Source organism: Perognathus longimembris, chromosome 23 (assembly GCF_023159225.1).
Source record: "Perognathus longimembris pacificus isolate PPM17 chromosome 23, ASM2315922v1, whole genome shotgun sequence".
Lineage (NCBI taxonomy): Eukaryota > Metazoa > Chordata > Mammalia > Rodentia > Heteromyidae > Perognathus > Perognathus longimembris.
The window spans coordinates 16,581,464-16,600,430 of record NC_063183.1 but is presented as its reverse complement, the minus strand read 5'-3'; the positions used below and the strand labels follow the sequence as shown (position 1 = coordinate 16,600,430).

At 57.9% G+C, this 18,967-nt stretch overlaps 2 protein-coding genes across 18 annotated transcripts in view; one reads left to right on the top strand and one right to left on the bottom strand.

Moving 5' to 3' along the window:
- Mapk8ip3 (mitogen-activated protein kinase 8 interacting protein 3) overlaps window positions 1–17,721 on the top strand; it is a 40,133-nt gene extending 22,412 nt beyond the window's left edge. For 9 of the 16 annotated variants that reach the window (XM_048332009.1, XM_048332001.1, XM_048332007.1 and 6 more), the window contains 27 exons: window positions 288–534; window positions 1,347–1,449; window positions 1,917–2,035; window positions 6,496–6,507; window positions 7,617–7,634; window positions 8,589–8,646; window positions 9,008–9,160; window positions 9,599–9,680; window positions 10,919–11,049; window positions 11,237–11,293; window positions 11,371–11,541; window positions 11,689–11,815; window positions 12,037–12,132; window positions 12,234–12,392; window positions 12,880–13,045; window positions 13,570–13,752; window positions 13,835–14,024; window positions 14,147–14,266; window positions 14,337–14,417; window positions 14,504–14,571; window positions 14,662–14,810; window positions 15,149–15,320; window positions 15,398–15,511; window positions 15,637–15,675; window positions 15,761–15,940; window positions 16,024–16,173; window positions 16,249–17,721. In XM_048332009.1, the coding sequence (XP_048187966.1) occupies window positions 288–534; window positions 1,347–1,449; window positions 1,917–2,035; window positions 6,496–6,507; window positions 7,617–7,634; window positions 8,589–8,646; window positions 9,008–9,160; window positions 9,599–9,680; window positions 10,919–11,049; window positions 11,237–11,293; window positions 11,371–11,541; window positions 11,689–11,815; window positions 12,037–12,132; window positions 12,234–12,392; window positions 12,880–13,045; window positions 13,570–13,752; window positions 13,835–14,024; window positions 14,147–14,266; window positions 14,337–14,417; window positions 14,504–14,571; window positions 14,662–14,810; window positions 15,149–15,320; window positions 15,398–15,511; window positions 15,637–15,675; window positions 15,761–15,940; window positions 16,024–16,173; window positions 16,249–16,370 (3,267 nt within the window). In that variant the 3' untranslated portion in view covers window positions 16,371–17,721. The remainder of the gene's footprint in view (window positions 1–287; window positions 535–1,346; window positions 1,450–1,916; window positions 2,036–6,495; window positions 6,508–7,616; window positions 7,635–8,588; window positions 8,647–9,007; window positions 9,161–9,598; window positions 9,681–10,918; window positions 11,050–11,236; window positions 11,294–11,370; window positions 11,542–11,688; window positions 11,816–12,036; window positions 12,133–12,233; window positions 12,393–12,879; window positions 13,046–13,569; window positions 13,753–13,834; window positions 14,025–14,146; window positions 14,267–14,336; window positions 14,418–14,503; window positions 14,572–14,661; window positions 14,811–15,148; window positions 15,321–15,397; window positions 15,512–15,636; window positions 15,676–15,760; window positions 15,941–16,023; window positions 16,174–16,248) is intronic. The other 7 variants (XM_048332004.1, XM_048332010.1, XM_048332003.1 and 4 more) reach the window with 4 other exon arrangements.
- Nme3 (NME/NM23 nucleoside diphosphate kinase 3) lies at window positions 17,575–18,891 on the bottom strand. Of its 2 annotated transcripts, XM_048332028.1 has the most exons (5): window positions 18,714–18,891; window positions 18,503–18,633; window positions 18,300–18,401; window positions 18,123–18,235; window positions 17,862–18,049 (listed from the first exon to the last, which is right to left on the bottom strand). In XM_048332028.1, the coding sequence occupies exons 1-5, from the start codon at window positions 18,757–18,759 to the stop codon at window positions 17,932–17,934; spliced, it is 510 nt and encodes a 169-aa protein (XP_048187985.1). In that variant the 5' UTR covers window positions 18,760–18,891; the 3' UTR covers window positions 17,862–17,931. The 2 variants fall into 2 exon arrangements, with proteins under 2 accessions (XP_048187984.1, XP_048187985.1); XM_048332027.1 differs by having other exon boundaries at window positions 17,575–18,049; window positions 18,123–18,401; window positions 18,714–18,861.
- Between the last annotated feature and the right edge of the window lie 76 nt (window positions 18,892–18,967).

The window sequence follows — 18,967 nt, the reverse complement described above, 5'->3', positions numbered from 1 at the left end:
ACATCACTCCCATCACTCATGGTTTTCCTGTGGAAGATGCAAGCAGGAAGCCCCATTCCAGACCAGTTAGCCTGAGGCAGTGGGCATTTGAGTAGAACTACTCTGAAGTGACTGGGCCAAGACAAAGAGCCGCCATGGGGGCAGAGGGAGCTCCTTCCCCCCCACACCCCATGGGCCGGTTGCAGCAGAGTCACAAGCAGCATCATGTGGCCTGTGGCCACCCCCAAACCTAAAGCACTACGACCTGCAGTGACGGGCCTCCTCCTCCTCCCTGTGTCTGGCCCTAGTGTCCAAATGATGATATGTCTGAGTCCGGCCAGTCCTCAGCTGCTGCCACACCCAGCACCACAGGCACCAAGTCCAACACCCCCACGTCCTCCGTACCTTCCGCCGCAGTCACGCCCCTCAATGAGAGCCTGCAGCCACTGGGGGATTACAGCGGTGGCACAAAGAACAATAAGCGAGCCCGGGAGAAGCGCAACAGCCGCAACATGGAGGTCCAGGTCACCCAGGAGATGCGCAACGTCAGCATAGGTATGCAGCCAGGCCCCACCACCTCTGCCCGCCTTGCCCATGCCAAGGAGGCTTGTCTTCCCCACTGGATTTTAGTTTGAGCAGTTATAAATATCAACCCTCACGTCCACAACAAAGACCGCAAGATGAGGTAACTTTGATGGTAGAAATTTATCTTGTCCTGTTGGGCTGGGAATGTGGCCTAGTGGCAGGAGTGCTTGCCTCATATACATGAAGCCCTGAGTTCAATTCCCCAGCACCACATATACAGAAAAGAAAAAGGCCAGAAGTGGCACTGTGGCTCAAGTGGTAGAGTGCTAGCCTTGAGCAAAAAGAAGCCAGGGACAGTGCCCAGGACTGGCAAAAAGAAAGAAAGAAATTTATCTTGTCCTGTGTGGATGTGTGGGGATGGCCAATTCCTCAGGCCCCCTCACTTAACCTTCAGGTGATTACCTTCTTCCTGTGTCCTCACATGGCCCACACGTGTCTCTGACTCTTCTCATAGGCCCCAGACCAGTTGAATGAGTGCCTGTCCGGTTACCTCATTTGGAGACTCAGTTTCCAAATACAGTCGTCCTGAGACGGGGCCTTGCCTGGGCATAGAGCGATTTAGAAGTGTGTAATGAGAGAAAAGGAAAGTAGGAATGTTTGGTCTCCTCAGATATGAGCACAGGTGATGATGTGCTGAGGCCTGGGGTGCCAGGCTGCTGGGCCCTCTGCTTAGTGGCCTTGTGGACAGTGCCAGGGTTTCCAGGCGCAGGTCTAGAGGACCTTGGAGCAGGGCTAGGGCTGGCAGGCTGTCCTCTAATCCCAGCTTCTCTGTACTCCACCAGGCATGGGCAGCAGTGACGAGTGGTCTGATGTTCAGGACATTATTGACTCTACCCCAGAGCTGGATATGTGTCCTGAGACCCGCCTCGACCGCACAGGAAGCAGGTACTGACTCGGCCAGCCCCTGGGTTGGGGCTCAGTCAGTGTCTAATGAGTTGGTGCCTTTGTGAGGTGCTGTCTCCCACCCATGCCTGTACCCACGGGGTGGAGTTGCTGGTCAGCTGACTGTCGGCTGTAACAGCATCCCTGGGATGTCCCTAGGAAAGTTGACGTGGGCTCGGTGTCACAGGTTCCCATCTGTGGTTGACCCTGAACTTTTGGGTGTATGGCAGCATAGTACATCATCCAGAGAAGGGGTTAGGGTCCCAGTATCCCCCTCAAAAGCACTCCCAGAGAGTTTACTTCCTCCCATAGGCCCTGTACCCTAAAAGCTCCCCCACCTCCAATGGCTCCTCAGGCTGGGTACTGAGCCTTTAGTGAGCACATAGCCAGCCTCTGGGGTGCTGCCAGTGATGGGAGAGTGTGGCCTTTGGGGTGCTGCCGGTGACTGCATCTTCCTCCTGTCTCCACAGCCCAACACAGGGCATTGTGAACAAGGCTTTTGGCATCAACACAGACTCTCTATACCATGAGCTGTCCACCGCGGGGTCCGAGGTCATCGGGGATGTGGATGAAGGGGCTGACCTGCTAGGTAAACACAAGCATCCTCCCACATGGTTCTATGGCAGTAGGGTACTTATTTGTGGTGAAGGGAAGATAGATCTTCTTTTATTAACAGTTTGAGGTGGATGCTCATAACTACACTTCATCTCATTAAAGCCCATTTGTCTTGCCATCAGCACTGTTACAAGTGTGGCCTCGCCTTAGGAGCCACTTGTTGTCTACATGCACTCCATCCTCCTCCACAGCTCGCCCAGCAGTCTGCTTAGGAAGGTCTCAGGAGAGTGGCACTTCACCAGAGCCTCTCCTTGAAAGAGTGCACAGAGCAGTTCCCATGTGGAACTCAGCTCCTGGCCCCTTCTGCCTGCATGTGGGGTCCCATCTTCCAGGGGTCTCTGTGTGCAGCAAAGCACTGGTGACAAGGCCCTGAGCCCTCAGTTAGCCTTGAGCCCAACCTTGCTGCCCACAGCCCAGCCCTGGGAGCAGCTCTCAGTCGCAAGCCATACTGGAGTGCTTCCTGCCTCAGCAGCCCTACCAGGGTGGGCTTCTGGACTGGCTGTGTGTGCTTGCTGGGTGGCGAAGTCTTGCCCTATAGCGGCAGGTCACTCGCAGGACCTCGCTGCTTCCTTTCACTGCTGCACAGAAGAGCAGCCCTGGCCAGGCAGCCGCATCACTGGGGACTTGAGTGCTCCTAGAACATGTGACATCACTGCCAGGGTCTTAGCATCTCTTGCCCACACTAAGCCAGTTTGCAGTGTCAGTCTCTTTGATCTGTCACTTCCCACTGATGAGCACAAGGCCTTTATTTTTTTTCCCCCAGAAGAGGTCCCCTGGGAGCAGTTGGCCCTCTAGTCTCAGACTTTGAGTGTAGCAGAGGGCCAGCCTGGCCTATTTAGTGTAGCATGTCCCTGCCCTGGGTTCGCTCAACTTGGCATATGGGGCAGAGCCCCCTCCAAGGAGCCCTTTTAGAGGGTAGATTTCTAGAAGCAGAGGCACCCAGGTAAAGATGGGGGACTCTCGCTATGCCTGACTTCCTGCTGTCTGTTTCTGGTCATCTTCTCCCATCACTGCAGCATGCACTGTGCTGGAAGGCAGTTGTTTCTGTGGACTAAGTGCGGCCCTAAGCAGCTCCATAGTCCCTGTGGACGCACTGTAGACACACTTGTTTATTTCTTTTGTTTTTGTTGCCAGTCCTGGGGTGTGGACACAGGGTCTGGGCACTGTCCCTAGCTTCTTTTCGCCCAAGGCTAGCCACTCTACCTCTGGAGCCACAGTGCCACTTCCGGCTTTTTTTCTATATATGTGGTGCTGAGGAATCAAACCCAGGGTTTCATGTATACAAGGCAAGCACTTTACCACTAGGCCATATTCTCAGCCCTGTAGACAGAATTGAAGTGATCTGTCAGTGGGCTCCATCTGTCTGGATCCTTTGTGGTGTGGCTACGTCCCTACAGCTGAGTGGTCTGCCATGTGGACGGCTTGTGTTCTGTGCATACCATACCTGCTGCCACACTCGCACCAGGGCACCTCTGCCCCCCACACTCATGGGAGCCCCAGCTGCCAAGCCATCCCTCCCGCCATTCATTCCTACCTGTGTAAACACTGGCCACCAGCCGGCTCCCGCAGTATCTGCCCCCTCCTTACCTGTCAGGGAGCTCCAGGGCAGTAAGATGCCTCTGTGGTCCTTGCTGCCTCTTGATTTAGGCAGCAAATATTACCGTGGCCCCAAATATTACTTCCATAGACGAATCTCTATGTGTTATAAGGGGAAGCAAAGACCCTGAAGCAATGTGTTAGGGAGGCTTAGCTGGAGACCCTGCCCATCCTGGCAGGGACGTGGGCTGGCTGTCTTACCTTGGGTGTTCAGTAGCATCTTTCCTTGAGAAAGGTGTCCTGCAGGATACTGATGTCTCTGTTCCAAGGAACTGAACACTGTCTGCTGAGTCAGAAGCCTGCTGTGGCTGCCGTTGGAGGAGTGACCTGGGGTCCTTGCCTCTCCCTCCCGAGGGCTGCCCTGGCATCTGGCTTAGCTAGGCCCCTGCCCGTTGCTGCAGCACTGACGTGTGTTCCAAAAGCACAAGAGTGTGTACCCTGGAGCTGCCCGTGCAGCCACAAGGATGGATCACATCAGCCTGAGAGTGTTGCACAGTACATGAGTCCTGGAGCCTAAGACATGCAGGCAGCTGGAAAAATGCTGCTGCATGTCTGTGGTGGGGCTGGGAGGGGTCCCCGCAGCTCTGAAGGCCTGGATGGAGGTCTGTGCATTTCCCAGTGGAGCAAGGAAAAGGACCCTGACCTGCCACATACTGTCTCCAGCAAGCTTAAGACCTGAACATTGTAAGATACAACATTACCTTATAATTTTTTTCCCCAGTCCTGGGGCTTAAACTCAGGGGCTGGGCCTTGTCCCTGAGCTTTTTTGCTCAAGGCTAGCACTCTGCCACTTGAGCCACAGAGCCACTTCTGGCCTTTCCTGTTTATGTGGTGTTGAGGAATCGAACCCAGGGCTTCATGCATGCTAAGCAAGCACTGTACCACTAAGCCACATTCCCAGACATACCTCGGGAATTTCTGAGAGAAAAAAAATTTGCTTCTGATTAATACTGTGACATGCCAGCGGTTATTTAAGACCCCTTCTGTTTTATAAATGTTAAAATGAGGAGAACACACATTTCAGAATTGAAGTGTAATAAGCCACTGCTGCGCTATTCCAGCCCCTCGGTGTGTGGTGTGGTGGAAATTTCATACACTTGTACCTGAAGGAGATAATCTTTCAAATTTACAAACACCAGATTCAGAAAACAGGAAGCATGCTCCACATTACATCGCTTAGTTGGAATCTGCCTTCTAACACAGCTGAGCAGACTGGTGCCACTTTGCATAACTACTTTGTATAACTACTCAAAGATAATATTTCTTAAAGGAAAGTAAGTGCCAAATAACTAATATAATACACATGGGACTAGGAGTGTAGCTTCAGTGGAGCACGTGCTTAGCAAGCACAAGGTGCCCCGGGTTGAAAAAAGCAGCCCTAAAACAACAAAGGTTATTCAACAAATCAAGAAGTAAAACTGAGCAGAAAATAAAGTAAAAAGTCACAGACAATACCCACAAATGTGAAAAAAAACTGCCTAGCTTTAGGAATAATAAAGGAAAACAGGGCTGGGAATATGGCCTAGTGGTGGAGTGCTTGCCTCATATTCATGAAGCCCTGGCTTCCATTCCTCAGCACCACATAAACAGAAAACACCAGAAGTGGCACTGTGGCTCAAGTGGTAGAGTGCTAGCTTTGAGCAAAAAGAAGCCAGGGACAGTGCCCAGGCCCCGAGTTCAAGCCCCATAAATGAAAAGGAAGATAGGATTGTTTTTCTGTAAAGATTGGCAGGCATGAAGAGAATGGAGCAGACAGGGAGCTGGCACTGCCTGCCGAGGCAGGAGGAAACGGGCTCAGGGTTGGCTGGAGGTAAGAGGAGGGTATCAGTTGCTACAGGAAGTGAAGATCAGTCAGAGGAGACACTGCTTTATTTGAGTCATCCAACAAATCATGTATCTTATTGTTTAAATCAGATGGATTTTCAAAGTTATTTTTGTGTTTTTGCTGCCAGTACTGGAGCCTAAACTGAGTTTTATAATCTTGCTTATTTTTTTTTCCCCATTCAAGACTGGCTCTTTGTCACTTGAACTGCCCCTCCACTTCAGTTTTCTGCCAGTTAATTGGAGACCAGATTCTCTCCGATTTGTCTGCCCAGGCTAGCGGCTTTAAACCTTGATCCTTAGATCTTAGCCTCCTGAGTAGCTAGGATTACAGACATGAGCTACCAGCTTCTGGCTCAAATAGATAGAGATTTTTAATGCTGGTTTCCTGACTTGCAAAATATACCCAGTAAAACAAAGTTGTTTCATCAGATCTCTGTTGAAAGATATGTTTTCCCACCTGTGCCCCATTTTTCTTTGATTCTGCTCCCTGCCCCTCTGAGGATGGTGGTCCTCACCCAGTGAGATCCCTTAGCACACTGCTGCTCCCCAGTACATGCATACATACCTCCCTCCCCCGCCTCTCTTCTTGGTGGTACTTGGGTTTGAACTCAGAGCTTCTTGCTTGCTATGCATGCATTCTACCTCTTGAGCTTTGCCTCCAGTCCATGTACCTCTCTTTGCAGGCCTTCCTCACTGGAGGCCAGCTACCTGCAGAGCAGGTGGTGGGAAGAATAGGAGCCAGCAATGGCCATGGTGCTCGGGGCCTCCAGGGCCTCTCAGGAGCTGAGGGGTGTCCATACTGGCCTTCCTTTGTCTTTATGGTTTCTGCCCCCATAGTATTTGTTACCCTCAATCTGCTAAAGTGTGTTGTCTTGTTATTCATGCCCTCCAACATGGGAATGGCTGAGCCATTGTTGCTTTTTCTTTAATAAGAGTTTCTTTATTTGTTGGTTCCAGTTACCAATTGACCTTGTCACTTCCTTCCCCGTTTCTGCTTCGCTGGACGCGGCCCAGGGGAGTTCTCAGGTGTGTATCTCCCATCTGTCTCTGTGTGTCCCCTCTTCCCACTGTGGGAGGCAGCTGGAGCAGGGCGCACACACAGATGCTCCCCTGTGCTGTCCATCCCCCAGGGCTGTACACATTGACCCCCGCTGTCCATCCCCCAGGGCTGTGCACACTGACCCCCACTATCCATCCCCCAGGGCTGTACACGCTGACCCCCGCTGTCCATCCCCCAGGACTATACATGCTGACTGCTGCTGTCCATACCCAGGGATGGACACACAGACCCCTGCTGTCCATCCCCCAGGGATGTACACACTGTCCCCCGCTGTCCATCAAACCCAGGGCTGTACACACTGACCTCTGCTGTCCGTCCCCCAGGGCTGTACACACTGACCCTCGCTGTCCGTCCCCCAGGGCTGTACACACTGACGCCCGCTGTCCGTCCCCCAGGGCTGTACACACTGACCCCCGCTGTCCATCCCCCAGGGCTGTACACACTGTCCCCCACTGTCCATCCCCCAGGGCTCTACACTGACCTCTGGCTTCACCAGGCCACCAAGCCCTGGGCGTTGATCACCAGCCATTTGCTGTGTGAAAGATGATTGGGTTTGCTCCACTGGTCCCTGACAGACTCTCCATGACTGTCCCCACTTCCACTAGAGACAAAGGACAATTAGTGTGCCATGTGAAGTGCACCTCAGAAGACAAGGGCCTCCTGAGGCCCCTGCCAAGCACAGCGCAGGGCCTTTGTCCCTGGTAGGTGGCCGGGCTGTGCAGCGGACCTGCTCTGCAGCAGGAGGCCTTGAGGGCTCCCTGCCCTCCCCACATGCCCTCTAGTATGCACAGTCACAGCCAAATCCCTGGCACAGCTTCCCTCCCTCATGTGGTTTCTTCCGCCTGCCCTCTGTAGCCCAGCATGTGGGGACAAGATGTTACTGCACTCCTGGGTGGTTCTGGCTTGGCCGTCAGCTACGCGTACAAGGATAAACTTTCTGGAAGGAGTACTGCTCTATCCCACCTCCTGCCCTGAAATATCACCCACCTGCTATTTCCACAGCTTAACGCTTCTTTTCTCTCCCTCCTCCCCTGCCCCGTTGCCCGTCTCCTGTGGGACTGGGACGCTCCCGTAGTGCGCGATGATTTTTTTGGTAAGGCCAAGGCCCTGCTTCGGTGTGTGTTCTTCGTAGCTTCCTCTCTCTACCCAACATCTCATGCTTCATGAGCCGTTTGCTTTGTTCTGCATGGTGGGGGTGGCAGGGGGTGGCGAGTGCCATAGGCTTTCTGAACACTGTAGGACTGGGCAAAGATGATATCCCCCTCTAGGACAAGCTGTGATTAGCCTCCCAGACCCTAGGTGTTCCCCTCGGGTCCCTGCTGTGCCTGCCCAGGGGAAAATGGCCCATGTTCCCAGCACAGACAGAATGGACAGTGACAGGACTCCTGCCCCAAGCACCAGCCACGTCTTTGCTGTCACGTGACTGCACCAGCACTGGGAGTGGGGAGGGGCTGGGCCCGGGTGCTTGGGGCTACCTTGAGGATCTCATTTCATTCTCCTGGACATGCCTGCAAGGAGCTCAGTCTGTGGGGTCCCTACTCCTTAAGTTCACCCTGTCCTCTGCATCCTGATGTCGCCATCATCTAGGGCCAGCAGGCCTGCTTGTCACCTCTGGAGGGCTGTACCTGCCATGGATCATCCCACCACATGGCCGGGAGTTTTTCTGAGTCCTGTGCTATCATCTCTGTCCTGGCACTGCTGCTCCATCATACGTTCATTTAGCGGGGAGGAAAGTCACCTGCTCTGATGGGCCTGGGAACTACAGAGCTGGGAGAGGGGTGCACCTGAAGCAGCTGCACAGAGAACAGTTGAGGTCTTGCCAGTACCCTTGCCCTAGTGGGGAAATTATGAGAAGTAAAATACCCAAAGCCCTGAACATAAGTCCCAGGCAGCCGGCTCCACTGGCACAGCTGGCTGGAGTGTACAGGCCTGCATGGGCCTCTCCGGGGCCTCTCAGCCATCATCCAAGAACAGGAACATTTGTGACTAGGGCAGAATGAGGTACAGTGGTCACGGGGCTCAGGAAAAACCACACCTCTCGTTTCAGGAATGGGCAAAGAAGTGGGAAACCTGCTGCTGGAAAATTCACAGCTCCTCGAAACCAAGTAAGAGACCTTCTGGGCAACCGCTGGGCAGCCTTTGGCCAGGCTGCGGCCTAGCCCAGGGCAGGGCCCACTGGAAGGGCCCTGGCTCTCACAGAAAGGTTCACCTTACTAGGCTGGATGTCCACATAGACAGGACTATTCCAGTCAGCTCGTTGGGGAGGGGGAGGTTTGTAGCTGGACTGTGGTTTGTTCTTTTAGCAACCTTATCATAAGACTCTTGGCCCAGGTGACCACTGTGTCAAATGCTGAGGGTAGACAGGTAGAGTGTGCCTTCTGAGACAGGAAAACACTCAGACCCCAATGTCCCGATTACATAGTATGCATGGCCTCATGGGACACCCCCTCTTTCTGCCTTTTAAAGGAATGCTTTGAACGTGGTGAAGAATGACCTCATTGCCAAGGTTGACCAGCTGTCGGGGGAGCAGGAGGTACTGAAGGGTGAGCTGGAAGCTGCCAAGCAGGCCAAGGTTAGACTGGAGAACCGAGTCAAGGAGCTGGAGGAAGAGCTGAAAAGGTGAGTGGCTCTGGCGTCGGCAGTTCCACTGCCTACCTCTCCTCAACATGTCCTCCTCAAATCTTGCCTCCACCTGCAAACCCTTCCCCGAGTACCTCAACTTCCTCTGGAGCCGGTTGTGCTCTGGCCAGGTGCAGGGTCCTGTCCTGGGTAACCTTCTGGTGCCAATTTTGGCTTCAGCTCTTAACCCTATTCATTCAGGAGGAGGGACTATGAGCATGGGAACCAGGGCTGCCCTGGACTGCTCTACCCAGCAGTCCTTCACCTCACCCTGTTCCAGCCTTTGACCACCTCCTCCTTGGCCAGAGCAGCCAGATATTGGGGCTTCGAAGCCCTGTGAAGCAGGTGTTAGGACCGCTGTGGGACAAGCTTGAGCTTGGGCAGTCCTGAGGCCCAGGTAGGATGCTCACTCTGCCTGCTTCCTCCCTTGTCCTGCAGAGTGAAGTCTGAGGCTGCCATTGCCCGTCGTGAGCCCAGAGAAGAGGTGGAGGAAGCAAGCAGCTATCTCTGTACAGAATTGGTATATTCTGCTGCTAACTGTGCACATGGGTGGGCAGGGGCACAGGGCAGGCTACCTGGGCTTCCCCCTCCCACACGACCTCTGAACCCACCTCCTGGTTTTCCATCTACCCAGGACTTACTTCACAGTGTCACATGCCTTTGGCAGGTCCTGCCCAGGGGGACCCCAGTCCTCATCCTACACTTAATCTTAGCTAAAAGGCCAAGAAACAATAAATATACTCCTCTTTAAATGTACATTTTGGTGGTCTAGGGTTTGAACTCAAGGGCTCGAGCTTGCTAGGCATGTGCACTGCCACTTTAGTCCTGTCTCAGCCCCTGTCCTGGTGGGTGCCTTCTCCAGTTACCAGTAAGTCTCCCTGCCCCTAAGGGAAGCTGCAGAAGCAGCTCCAGTCACTTGATGTGTCCCTCCAGGCCCCAGGCATCCCAGGGGTGCTGAGGAAAGCCCTCTGCAGCCTGAACCCAGGGGCCCCTCCGAGAGTCCCTATCTTCCCCCCAGAACAGGCCCTGGCAAGCATGGCCTGCCCTCCTGTGGGCCTTCTTCTTTAGGAGGGCAGGCTGAGTCCTTGAGTCACGCCAGCCCCCACCTCGCAGTTCATCTGTTCCATCACACAGGGCGTGGTGAGGATAAAGTGAGTGTGCAAGGCTAGACTAAGCTACATGGCAAGACTCATCTGGGAAAAGAAGAATCAAAGAGGGCTAAGCACAATGAGCTTCTGCCTGTAATATATATTTTTCCCTTGGGAAGTGTCACACATCTTTTATTTTGGTTGTTCTCATTCTGTCTCAGCTCTTCCAGATCACATTTTTCCTGAAAAGTCCATCTTCCTTAACAGGCATAGAGATCCTATCAAGTCTTTTTTTTTTTCACAATTAGTTTCTATTAAAAGACACATTTAATAACCTTTGCTTGCTGAGCTACAGTGGCTCCCTCCTGTAATCCCACCTACTGGAGAGATGGAGACTAGGAGGGAAGATCGCTGTTGGAAAAGTGACTTAGACCCCTATCTCAACTGTAAAACACTGTGGCATGAGCCTGTCATCCCAGCTACCCTGGCGGGCAGGTAGGCTTTCCGCTCACCTCTTCCTCACCACACCACGCACCCGAGGACTTACAGGATGCCCACACTCAGAGCCGCTCACATCTGGAGGTCATGTCTCCACCTGGATGGCAAGAAGCAAGCCATGTGTATTGCCTATCCTCATGGGCTTGAACCAAACTGCCTGTCCCTTCCATAGGACAAAATCCCCATGGCCCAGCGCCGCCGCTTCACACGGGTGGAGATGGCTCGCGTGCTCATGGAGCGTAACCAGTACAAGGAGCGACTCATGGAGCTGCAGGAGGCGGTGAGGTGGACCGAGATGATCAGGTGGGTCCCGGAGCCGAGCTCACCTCTCCAGTTTGGACTGTGGTTACTGAGCACAGCCAATAGGGCCGGCTGACCTCCCCCACCTCCCTCTCTTCTGCAAAGGATAGAAGTATTTGGGGGGCCTCTAGTGGCAGCCTGGGGGTCCCGGGTGATAGTGTCAGCCAGTTCCTCCTGGCCTCCCCTTCAGGGCATCGCGAGAGCACCCGTCTGTCCAGGAGAAGAAGAAGTCTACCATCTGGCAGTTGTGAGTGTGTACCCTGGAGGGAGGTGGACCCCCAAGACCCAGCTGCACACATTCTGATCCCTGTGTTTGGCTGGCAGCTTCAGCCGCCTCTTCAGTTCCTCCTCCAGCCCACCCCCTGCCAAGCGTTCCTACCCATCGGTGAACATCCACTACAAGTCCCCCACCACCGCTGGCTTCAGCCAGCGCCGCAGCCATGCCATGTGCCCCATCTCAGCTGGCAGCCGGCCCCTGGAGTTCTTCCCTGACGAGTGAGTCTCCAGCCTTTGCTGTCCCTCTGGTCCTGCGAGGGGGGGCCTCTGCAGATACCCCTCCCCTCCAGGCCCTGAAGTGGCACTGGGGACAGCCTGGGACAAGTCCAGGCCTGGGGACACATGTAACCTCTAACTCCTCCCTAGCGACTGCACGTCTTCTGCGCGACGTGAGCAGAAGCGCGAGCAGTACCGCCAGGTTCGAGAGCACGTGCGCAATGATGATGGGAGGCTGCAGGCGTGCGGCTGGAGTCTGCCTGCCAAGTACAAGCAGGTGCGTGGGGCCAGGGTAGGCTGGGCATGGAGGGGTGCAGTATGGACGGGCCAGGGGGGTACCCACACTGCAGTCTAGCTGTTCCTGCCCGGGCCCGGAGAGGCAGGCCCCTACCCAGTTTGTGCAGCAGAGGAGCTGGAAGTGGGCTCTGACTTGGGTTTCTGGAGGACGGTGTTCCTGCACCAGACCCATACCCACAGTGCCTCCCTGCTCCTTTGCAGCTGAGCCCCAATGGGGGCCAGGAGGACACGCGGATGAAGAATGTGCCTGTGCCTGTGTACTGCCGCCCTCTGGTGGAGAAGGACCCCACCATGAAGGTGAGTGCAGAGGACCATGCCCCAGGCTAAGTGGGAGTTTGGGGGCCCTCAGGAACCAGCAGGGGAGCTGGTGCCCTGAGCTCACAACCCTGTCCTCGCAGCTGTGGTGTGCTGCTGGTGTCAACTTGAGCGGATGGAAACCGAGTGAAGAGGACTCTGGCAATGGAGTCAAGCCGGTTCCTGGCCGCGACCCTTTGACCTGTGACCGGGAAGCAGAAGGCGAGCCCAAGAGTGACCATGCATCCCCTGAGAAGAAGAAGGTCGGTGTGTGTGCGCCATCCCACTCGGCCTTTGCAGATAGCTTCCTGCAGGGTGTGGCTGGGAGTGGCAGACTGTGGGTGCTGGGCTGGGTGGGCAGGAAGCAGGTGCTTCCCTCAGAGCCCCAAGCTGCCTCTCTCCTCATCAGGAGCCAGGGTGGGTGTATAGTCCCAGGGTCTATGCCATGGGCCCACAGGGGCTGCACATAGGAGGAAGAGAAAATGCTTGGCGGCAAAGCCCGGGATGTGGATGTCCCCCCCCCCCCGGCTTGACCTAGGACAGGCACCTAACCCCTGAGCTCATGGTCTTCTTCCCAGAAGCCATCACTAGATGTGGTTCTGAGTTGTCAAAGCCCAGGGAGGTCAGCTTGTCCTCTGGAGCTTGGGTCAAGGCTACATCCTATAATACCCCAGGAGACTCCGTGATACATTACTGCTGGGGTGGCGTCAAATTCAGGTGCCAGCCTTAACACCCTCTCCTCTGGAACAGGTCAAAGAGGTGCCTGAGACAGACGCTACCTCCAGCCGGGTATGGATCCTCACCAGCACCCTGACCACCAGCAAGGTGGTGATCATTGACGCCAACCAGCCAGGCACCGTGGTGGACCAGTTCACAGTCTGCAACGCCCACGTCCTGTGCATCTCCAGCATCCCAGGTGAGCCTGCCTGCCCTTCCCGGGGCCGCCACTAGGGGGCACTGCCCTCTGAGATTGGCCCTTGGGGGAAGGAGGGACTGCTTTTCCACAAAAGGCTGACACAACTAGTGAACAGGTGTGAAAGGCCTGGGTGCCAGGCAGGGGGCCTTCACCGGGCATTGGCCTCACCTCCTTAGCAGCCACCCCTTCCACACTGTGCTGAGGACCACGCGGTGAAGGCCTGTAGGTCTCTGCTGTGAAACCTTGGCCATGAGCTGAGACCCGCTAAGCTCCCTAGAGCCACACTCCGCCACGTGATCTGCCGTTCACGCTGGGGACCTGAACCTCGGCGCCTCCCCAGCCTAGGTGCCCACCTGGTAGAGCCAGCTTGCTGGGCTCCAGGGGGTTGTCTGAGGGGCGCCATGTGTGGAGGCTGGGCTGGCTGAAACGGCAAGCATCCACCTTTCTCCCTGCCACCCCCGAGACTGCGCCTTGATGGGCCCTTTCTGTGCTGGTCTAATGGGCAGCTACACCTCTCCCCCCAGCGGCCAGCGACAGTGACTACCCCCCAGGGGAGATGTTCCTGGACAACGATGTGAATCCTGAGGACTCTGGCGCCGATGGTGTGCTAGCCGGCATCACGCTGGTGGGGTGTGCCACACGCTGCAACGTGCCACGGAGCAACTGCTCCTCCCGAGGGGACACACCCGTGCTGGATAAGGGACAGGGTGAGCCTTGGGCAGCCGCTTCTCCCCTCCACTTCCCCCGTCCTCCACCTCTTCCCAGCCAAGCTCACCTCTCCCTCCATAGGGGAGGTGGCAGCCACAGCCAGCACAAAGGGCAACCCATCCCAGTCCACAGAGGAAGCCACAGAAGCCACAGAGGTGCCAGACCCCGGGCCCAGCGAGCCAGAGGCCGCCACCACTCGGCCCGGGCCCCTTACGGAGCATGTTTTCACTGACCCAGGACCAGCCCCACCTTCTAACACCCAACCTGCCAGGTGGGCTCTGCACTCTAGGGGAGATGGGAGTACAGGGGAGGCCGTCCAAGGCAGGAAGGCTCGGAACGGGACAGGCATGGGCTTCTGTGGGCCACCCTGGAGCTGCCACTTCCTGTCTGTAGTGAGGATGGGCCAGAGCCAGGTGTCAGCAATGTGCAGCCACAGCTGGAGCCCAGCGGGGAGCCCTCGGCATCCACCAGCAGTGCCGCACCCACCATGTGGCTGGGAGCCCAGAATGGCTGGTAGGCAAGGCCGGGGCAGGGGGGGGAGGGTCCTTGCGTGAACCCCTTCTTACCACCCTGCCATCCACAGGCTCTATGTGCATTCGGCCGTGGCCAACTGGAAAAAGTGTCTGCATTCCATCAAGCTCAAGGACTCCGTGCTGAGCTTGGTGTACGTGGCCGGAGCTGAGGCTGGGTGCCGGGAAGGGCCTAGCGTGGCCTCTTAGCTCCACCTAGCATACTATCTTCCTGTTCCAGGCACGTCAAAGGCCGTGTGCTGGTGGCTCTGGCAGATGGAACTCTGGCCATCTTCCACCGTGGTGAAGGTAAGACCCGAGATTGGCCACAGAGGCTCCATAGAATGGAGGTGGGCCCTGGTCCCCGGCCAGGCCTGAGTGGTCTTGGGCTCTTTCCAGATGGCCAGTGGGACCTGAGCAACTACCACCTGATGGACTTGGGCCACCCACACCACTCCATCCGCTGCATGGCCGTGGTGTACGACCGCGTCTGGTGTGGCTACAAGAACAAGGTGCACGTCATCCAGCCCAAGACGATGCAGATTGAGGTAAGTGCCACAGCCCAGGCCCCGGGAGGATGGGCTCCTGCTGCCCAGTGGAGGCCCTGGTAACCACCCACTCTAGCCCATTTTGTTCAAAGTCATGGGCAAACAGCTATGGGGTGGATATGCCCCGGTGTGCCTGGAGCCTGCCCTCAGCTATACACCACCCTTGAAACAGAGGCCAGGGACACACACCTCCCGTCTCATGGACCTCAGAGCAAGGCAGGAGCAGGGTTGAGACTAGAGGAGCTACACAGACATCAGGGAGACCAGACATCGTAGTAAGTTCAGCTTCCCCTTTTCTCTGTGCCCCTGCCTGATAATGGACTGCCATGACCCCACAGAAGTCATTTGATGCCCACCCAAGGCGGGAGAGCCAAGTACGGCAGCTGGCATGGATTGGTGATGGGGTATGGGTGTCAATCCGCTTGGACTCCACCCTGAGGCTCTACCACGCCCACACCCACCAGCACCTACAGGATGTGGACATTGAGCCGTATGTCAGCAAGATGCTGGGTGAGGAGCTGTGCCAAGTGGAGGGTTGGGGGTGCCAGCATGAGCCAAGCTAACCCTTCTCTATGTTCCCACCGCAGGAACTGGCAAGCTTGGCTTCTCCTTTGTGCGCATCACTGCCCTGCTCATTGCAGGCAACCGCCTCTGGGTGGGCACTGGCAACGGGGTGGTCATCTCCATCCCCCTGACCGAGAGTGAGTGGCTCATTCCCCAGGCGGGGAACGGGTGGCTGTGCTTCAAGGGCAGGGGCTGGGTGGGTTGTGCTCCCTGAGACCATACCAGGACTCAGTGCCAACCAGCCCCCCTCCCTCTTCCTCAGCTGTGGTCCTACACCGAGGCCAGCTCCTGGGGCTCCGAGGTAAGTCCTCTAGCATGCCTCTGCTCCATCCTTCCCTCCCTGCTGCAAATGAGGTGGCTCTGCCCTCCTACTCCTCTATCTTCAGCCAACAAGACGTCCCCCACGTCTGGAGAGGGGTCCCGCCCAGGGGGCGTCATCCACGTGTACGGGGACGATGGCAGTGACAGGTCCGCCAGCAGTTTCATTCCATACTGCTCCATGGCCCAAGCCCAGCTCTGCTTCCACGGACATCGCGACGCCGTCAAGTTCTTCGTCTCTGTACCAGGTGAGGAGCAGCCGCCTCTGCTGTGCATTTGGCTGTGGCCCGTTGAAGAGGCTGCAGGCCTGAGGCCCCTCTGCCCGTGACAGGGAATGTGCTGGCCACGCTCAACGGCAGCGTGCTTGATAGCCCGTCCGAGGGCCCAGGCCCCGCCGTACCTGCCGCAGAGGCCGAGGGCCAGAAGCTGAGGAACGCACTTGTGCTGAGCGGTGGGGAAGGATACATTGACTTCCGCATAGGTGAGTGGGTGCAGGGCGGGGCGGGGCCTAGTGATGCCAGGCCGGAACCTGAGCTCACAGCTGCAAACCCTCCAGGGGATGGAGAGGATGATGAGACGGAGGAAGGCGCAGGGGACGTGAGCCAGGTGAAGCCCGTGCTGTCCAAGGCTGAGCGCAGCCACATCATTGTGTGGCAGGTGTCCTACACCCCCGAGTGAGGCCCTGCCCTGCCTGATGCCAACCTGTACATAGGACCCCTGCCCGCCTGCTCCCGCCTATCCCCCTGGGGCAGCCAGACCCATCCACCCCTTCTAACCTCTCAACGTGCAGCTTTCACCTGAGGCCCGGCCCCCCCTGGCAGGGAGGTGATGCGGGTCACTGGGGGGTAGGTGTGGGTGGCACTCCCCATGGGGAGGGGAAGCCCCTCTACAACTCCACAGCAGCTTCCAACTAGTGCCCAGCCCGGTAAGCTCCAACCTAGGGGCACCTCAGAGCCAGAGAAAGGCGGCTGAGCCCTGCAGGGGCCCTGGCCCCATCACTCCCAGCAGGATGGGCTCTCCCGGCCACTTCCTCCTGGGTCCATGTGCTTTGCATGCTGCCCTGGGGTGGGGGCCCTTGTTCCACAATGGACCCAGGCCCAGCCACCATCCTCTGCCCAAAGAGAGGGGGCTTGGGCTACTCAGGTACCTGGACCCCAGCCTATCTTCTCTGGCTTTCCCATCCCAAGCCTGTTCCCTTCACCCCCACCCGGGCTTTGCCCAAAATCTGGCATGCAAGCTCGGGCAGGGGCAGCTGCCTCAGAAGATGAACCAGACACTCCATACCCTACTGGAGCCTGAGGCTATTGGCCCTTCATTTACCCACATCCCCAGGGTCTCCCTGGGCACAAGCCTCACCGCAGAGGAGCAGAACCCTGGTGCCCTGCCCCTCCCAGAAGCCCCTTGGGTCGAATTCTCAGGCTGCCAAGGCAGGCCCAGGCCTCAGGAAGAAGGGGAGGCCCCTGGCCTCCCCGGGGTCAGTCCTAGGATGCAGGCTCAGCCTCAGGTTGGTGGGGGATGGAGTGCTCCTGGGGCCTGCCTCCTGCACAGGGCTCCACGGCGTCCAGCTCCAGACACGTACTAAGTGCCTAGGGTTGCCCTCTGCGCCTGCTCCCCGGGAGAGCAACTGAGGAGAGGCTGCCAAGCAGAGGCCAGGACTGAGGATGGGGCCGGGCAGCCCTGCTGTCAGGGTGGGAGTAGTGGGCTACTGGCCACCTCCACCTTCCTGGGCCCAGGCCTTATTCCTGCTCTAGAGGCCCTGCCACCCACCCTCCCACCAGAGAAGCACAGATCTCGGGGAGCTGTCCCTCGAGCCCAGCTGGCCGTGGCAGGCCGCAGGCTTCTCCCCACTGCCCTGCCACCTCTCCACTGTGATGTATGTCCTTTGTCTGTTCCTACAGGAGCATGAAGTGACTGGGGTTAGTTGGGTGGGTGCAGCTGGAGGAAGGGGCCGGGTGCAATTCTCCTCAGGCTTTGGCCCTGCAAGTGAACCCACATATCTGCCCTGTATGTAATAAACGTCTGAACACCGTACCTCCGCGTCCTGAGATCAGCTTACAGTACACAGGTTTTCTGCAGTTTATTAGGAAGGGGCTGTGTACCAGGGGTGCCCTGTGAGCTTTGCTCCAAGCCCATATGCGGCCTGCGCGCTCGGAGGCTGCCCCTCTGTAGGGCGGGTGCACAGGGCCCCAGAAGCCGGCCCACCTGCAGGCAGGCGCAGGGCGGGGCAGGGTCGGCAGCGCTACTCGTGCAGCCAGTGCCCGAAGCTGTCCTCCCAGCACAGCAGCTCGTCTGCGCGGAACCACAACGCAATCTCCTGGCGGGCACTCTCCAGCGAGTCGCTGCCGTGGATCACATTCCTACGAGGGATCGGCGCGGTGAGCGGTGCCCAGGTGGATGGGCAAGGCCGGGAGAGGCCGCGGCGCCACTTACTTGCCGACCTCCACGCAGAAGTCCCCGCGGATGGTGCCAGGGGAGGCGTCCGCCGGGTCGGTGGCCCCAATGAGCATCCTCGAGGCGCGCACGACATCCAGCCCCTGCCACACCTGCAGGCGCGCGGGTCAGCGCGGGGAGGCCCAGGGCTCCCGCCCCTCGCCCGCCCAGACTCACCATGGCCACCACGGGGCCAGAGCGCATGTACTCGATCAGGCGGCCGAAGAAAGGGCGCCCGCGCAGCTCCGCGTAGTGCTCCCGCAGCAGCTCCTCCGAGGCCTGGGGGTGGAGGCCGCCTGCGCCAGCGCCCAGGGCCGCCGCCGCCCCGGCCCCGGCCTGGCCGCCCGCCCCGCCCCGCGCAGCCCGCGCCCCAACCCCACCTGCACCAGCTTCAGGGCCACCAGCTTGAAACCCTTCCTCTCGAAGCGGCGCACGACCTCGCCCACCAGCCGCCGCTGCACGCCGTCGGGCTTCACGGCCAGGAACGTGCGCTCCTGCGCGGCACCCGGGGCTGCAGGGACCAGGCGTCAGGGCCCCCCTCGCCCGGGCCCGCCGGTGCCCTCGCCCGGCCCCGCCGCCCCCCGCGCTCACCGGCGGGGAAGAGGTTGGCGAAGATGGTCAGCACCAGGCAGATCATGGCGGCGGCGGGGCGGGCCGGGCGGCGGGGCGGGGCGGGCCGGGCGGCGGGGCGGGGCCTCCCTTAAAGGGCCGCGCAGGCGCCGATCGCCCCACCGCCTCCCGGACCCGGGGACCCCGGGCGCAGCCGCTGCTCCCCCTCCCCACGCAAAGAAACCACAGCCCGGGCCACTGCGTGCGTTTATTCCCGTTCATTCACGGCAGCGCGG

Excerpts from the sequence above, each read along its gene's own strand:
- Nme3 (XM_048332027.1), bottom strand. The coding sequence starts at position 18,759 with ATGATCTGCCTGGTGCTGACCATCTTCGCCAACCTCTTCCCCGCCG. Across the intron at positions 18,634-18,713 it reads CGCCAACCTCTTCCCCGCCG|CCCCGGGTGCCGCGCAGGAG; the intron begins GTGAGCGCGGGG and ends TGGTCCCTGCAG. Across the intron at positions 18,050-18,122 it reads TTCTGCGTGGAGGTCGGCAA|GAATGTGATCCACGGCAGCG; the intron begins GTAAGTGGCGCC and ends GATCCCTCGTAG.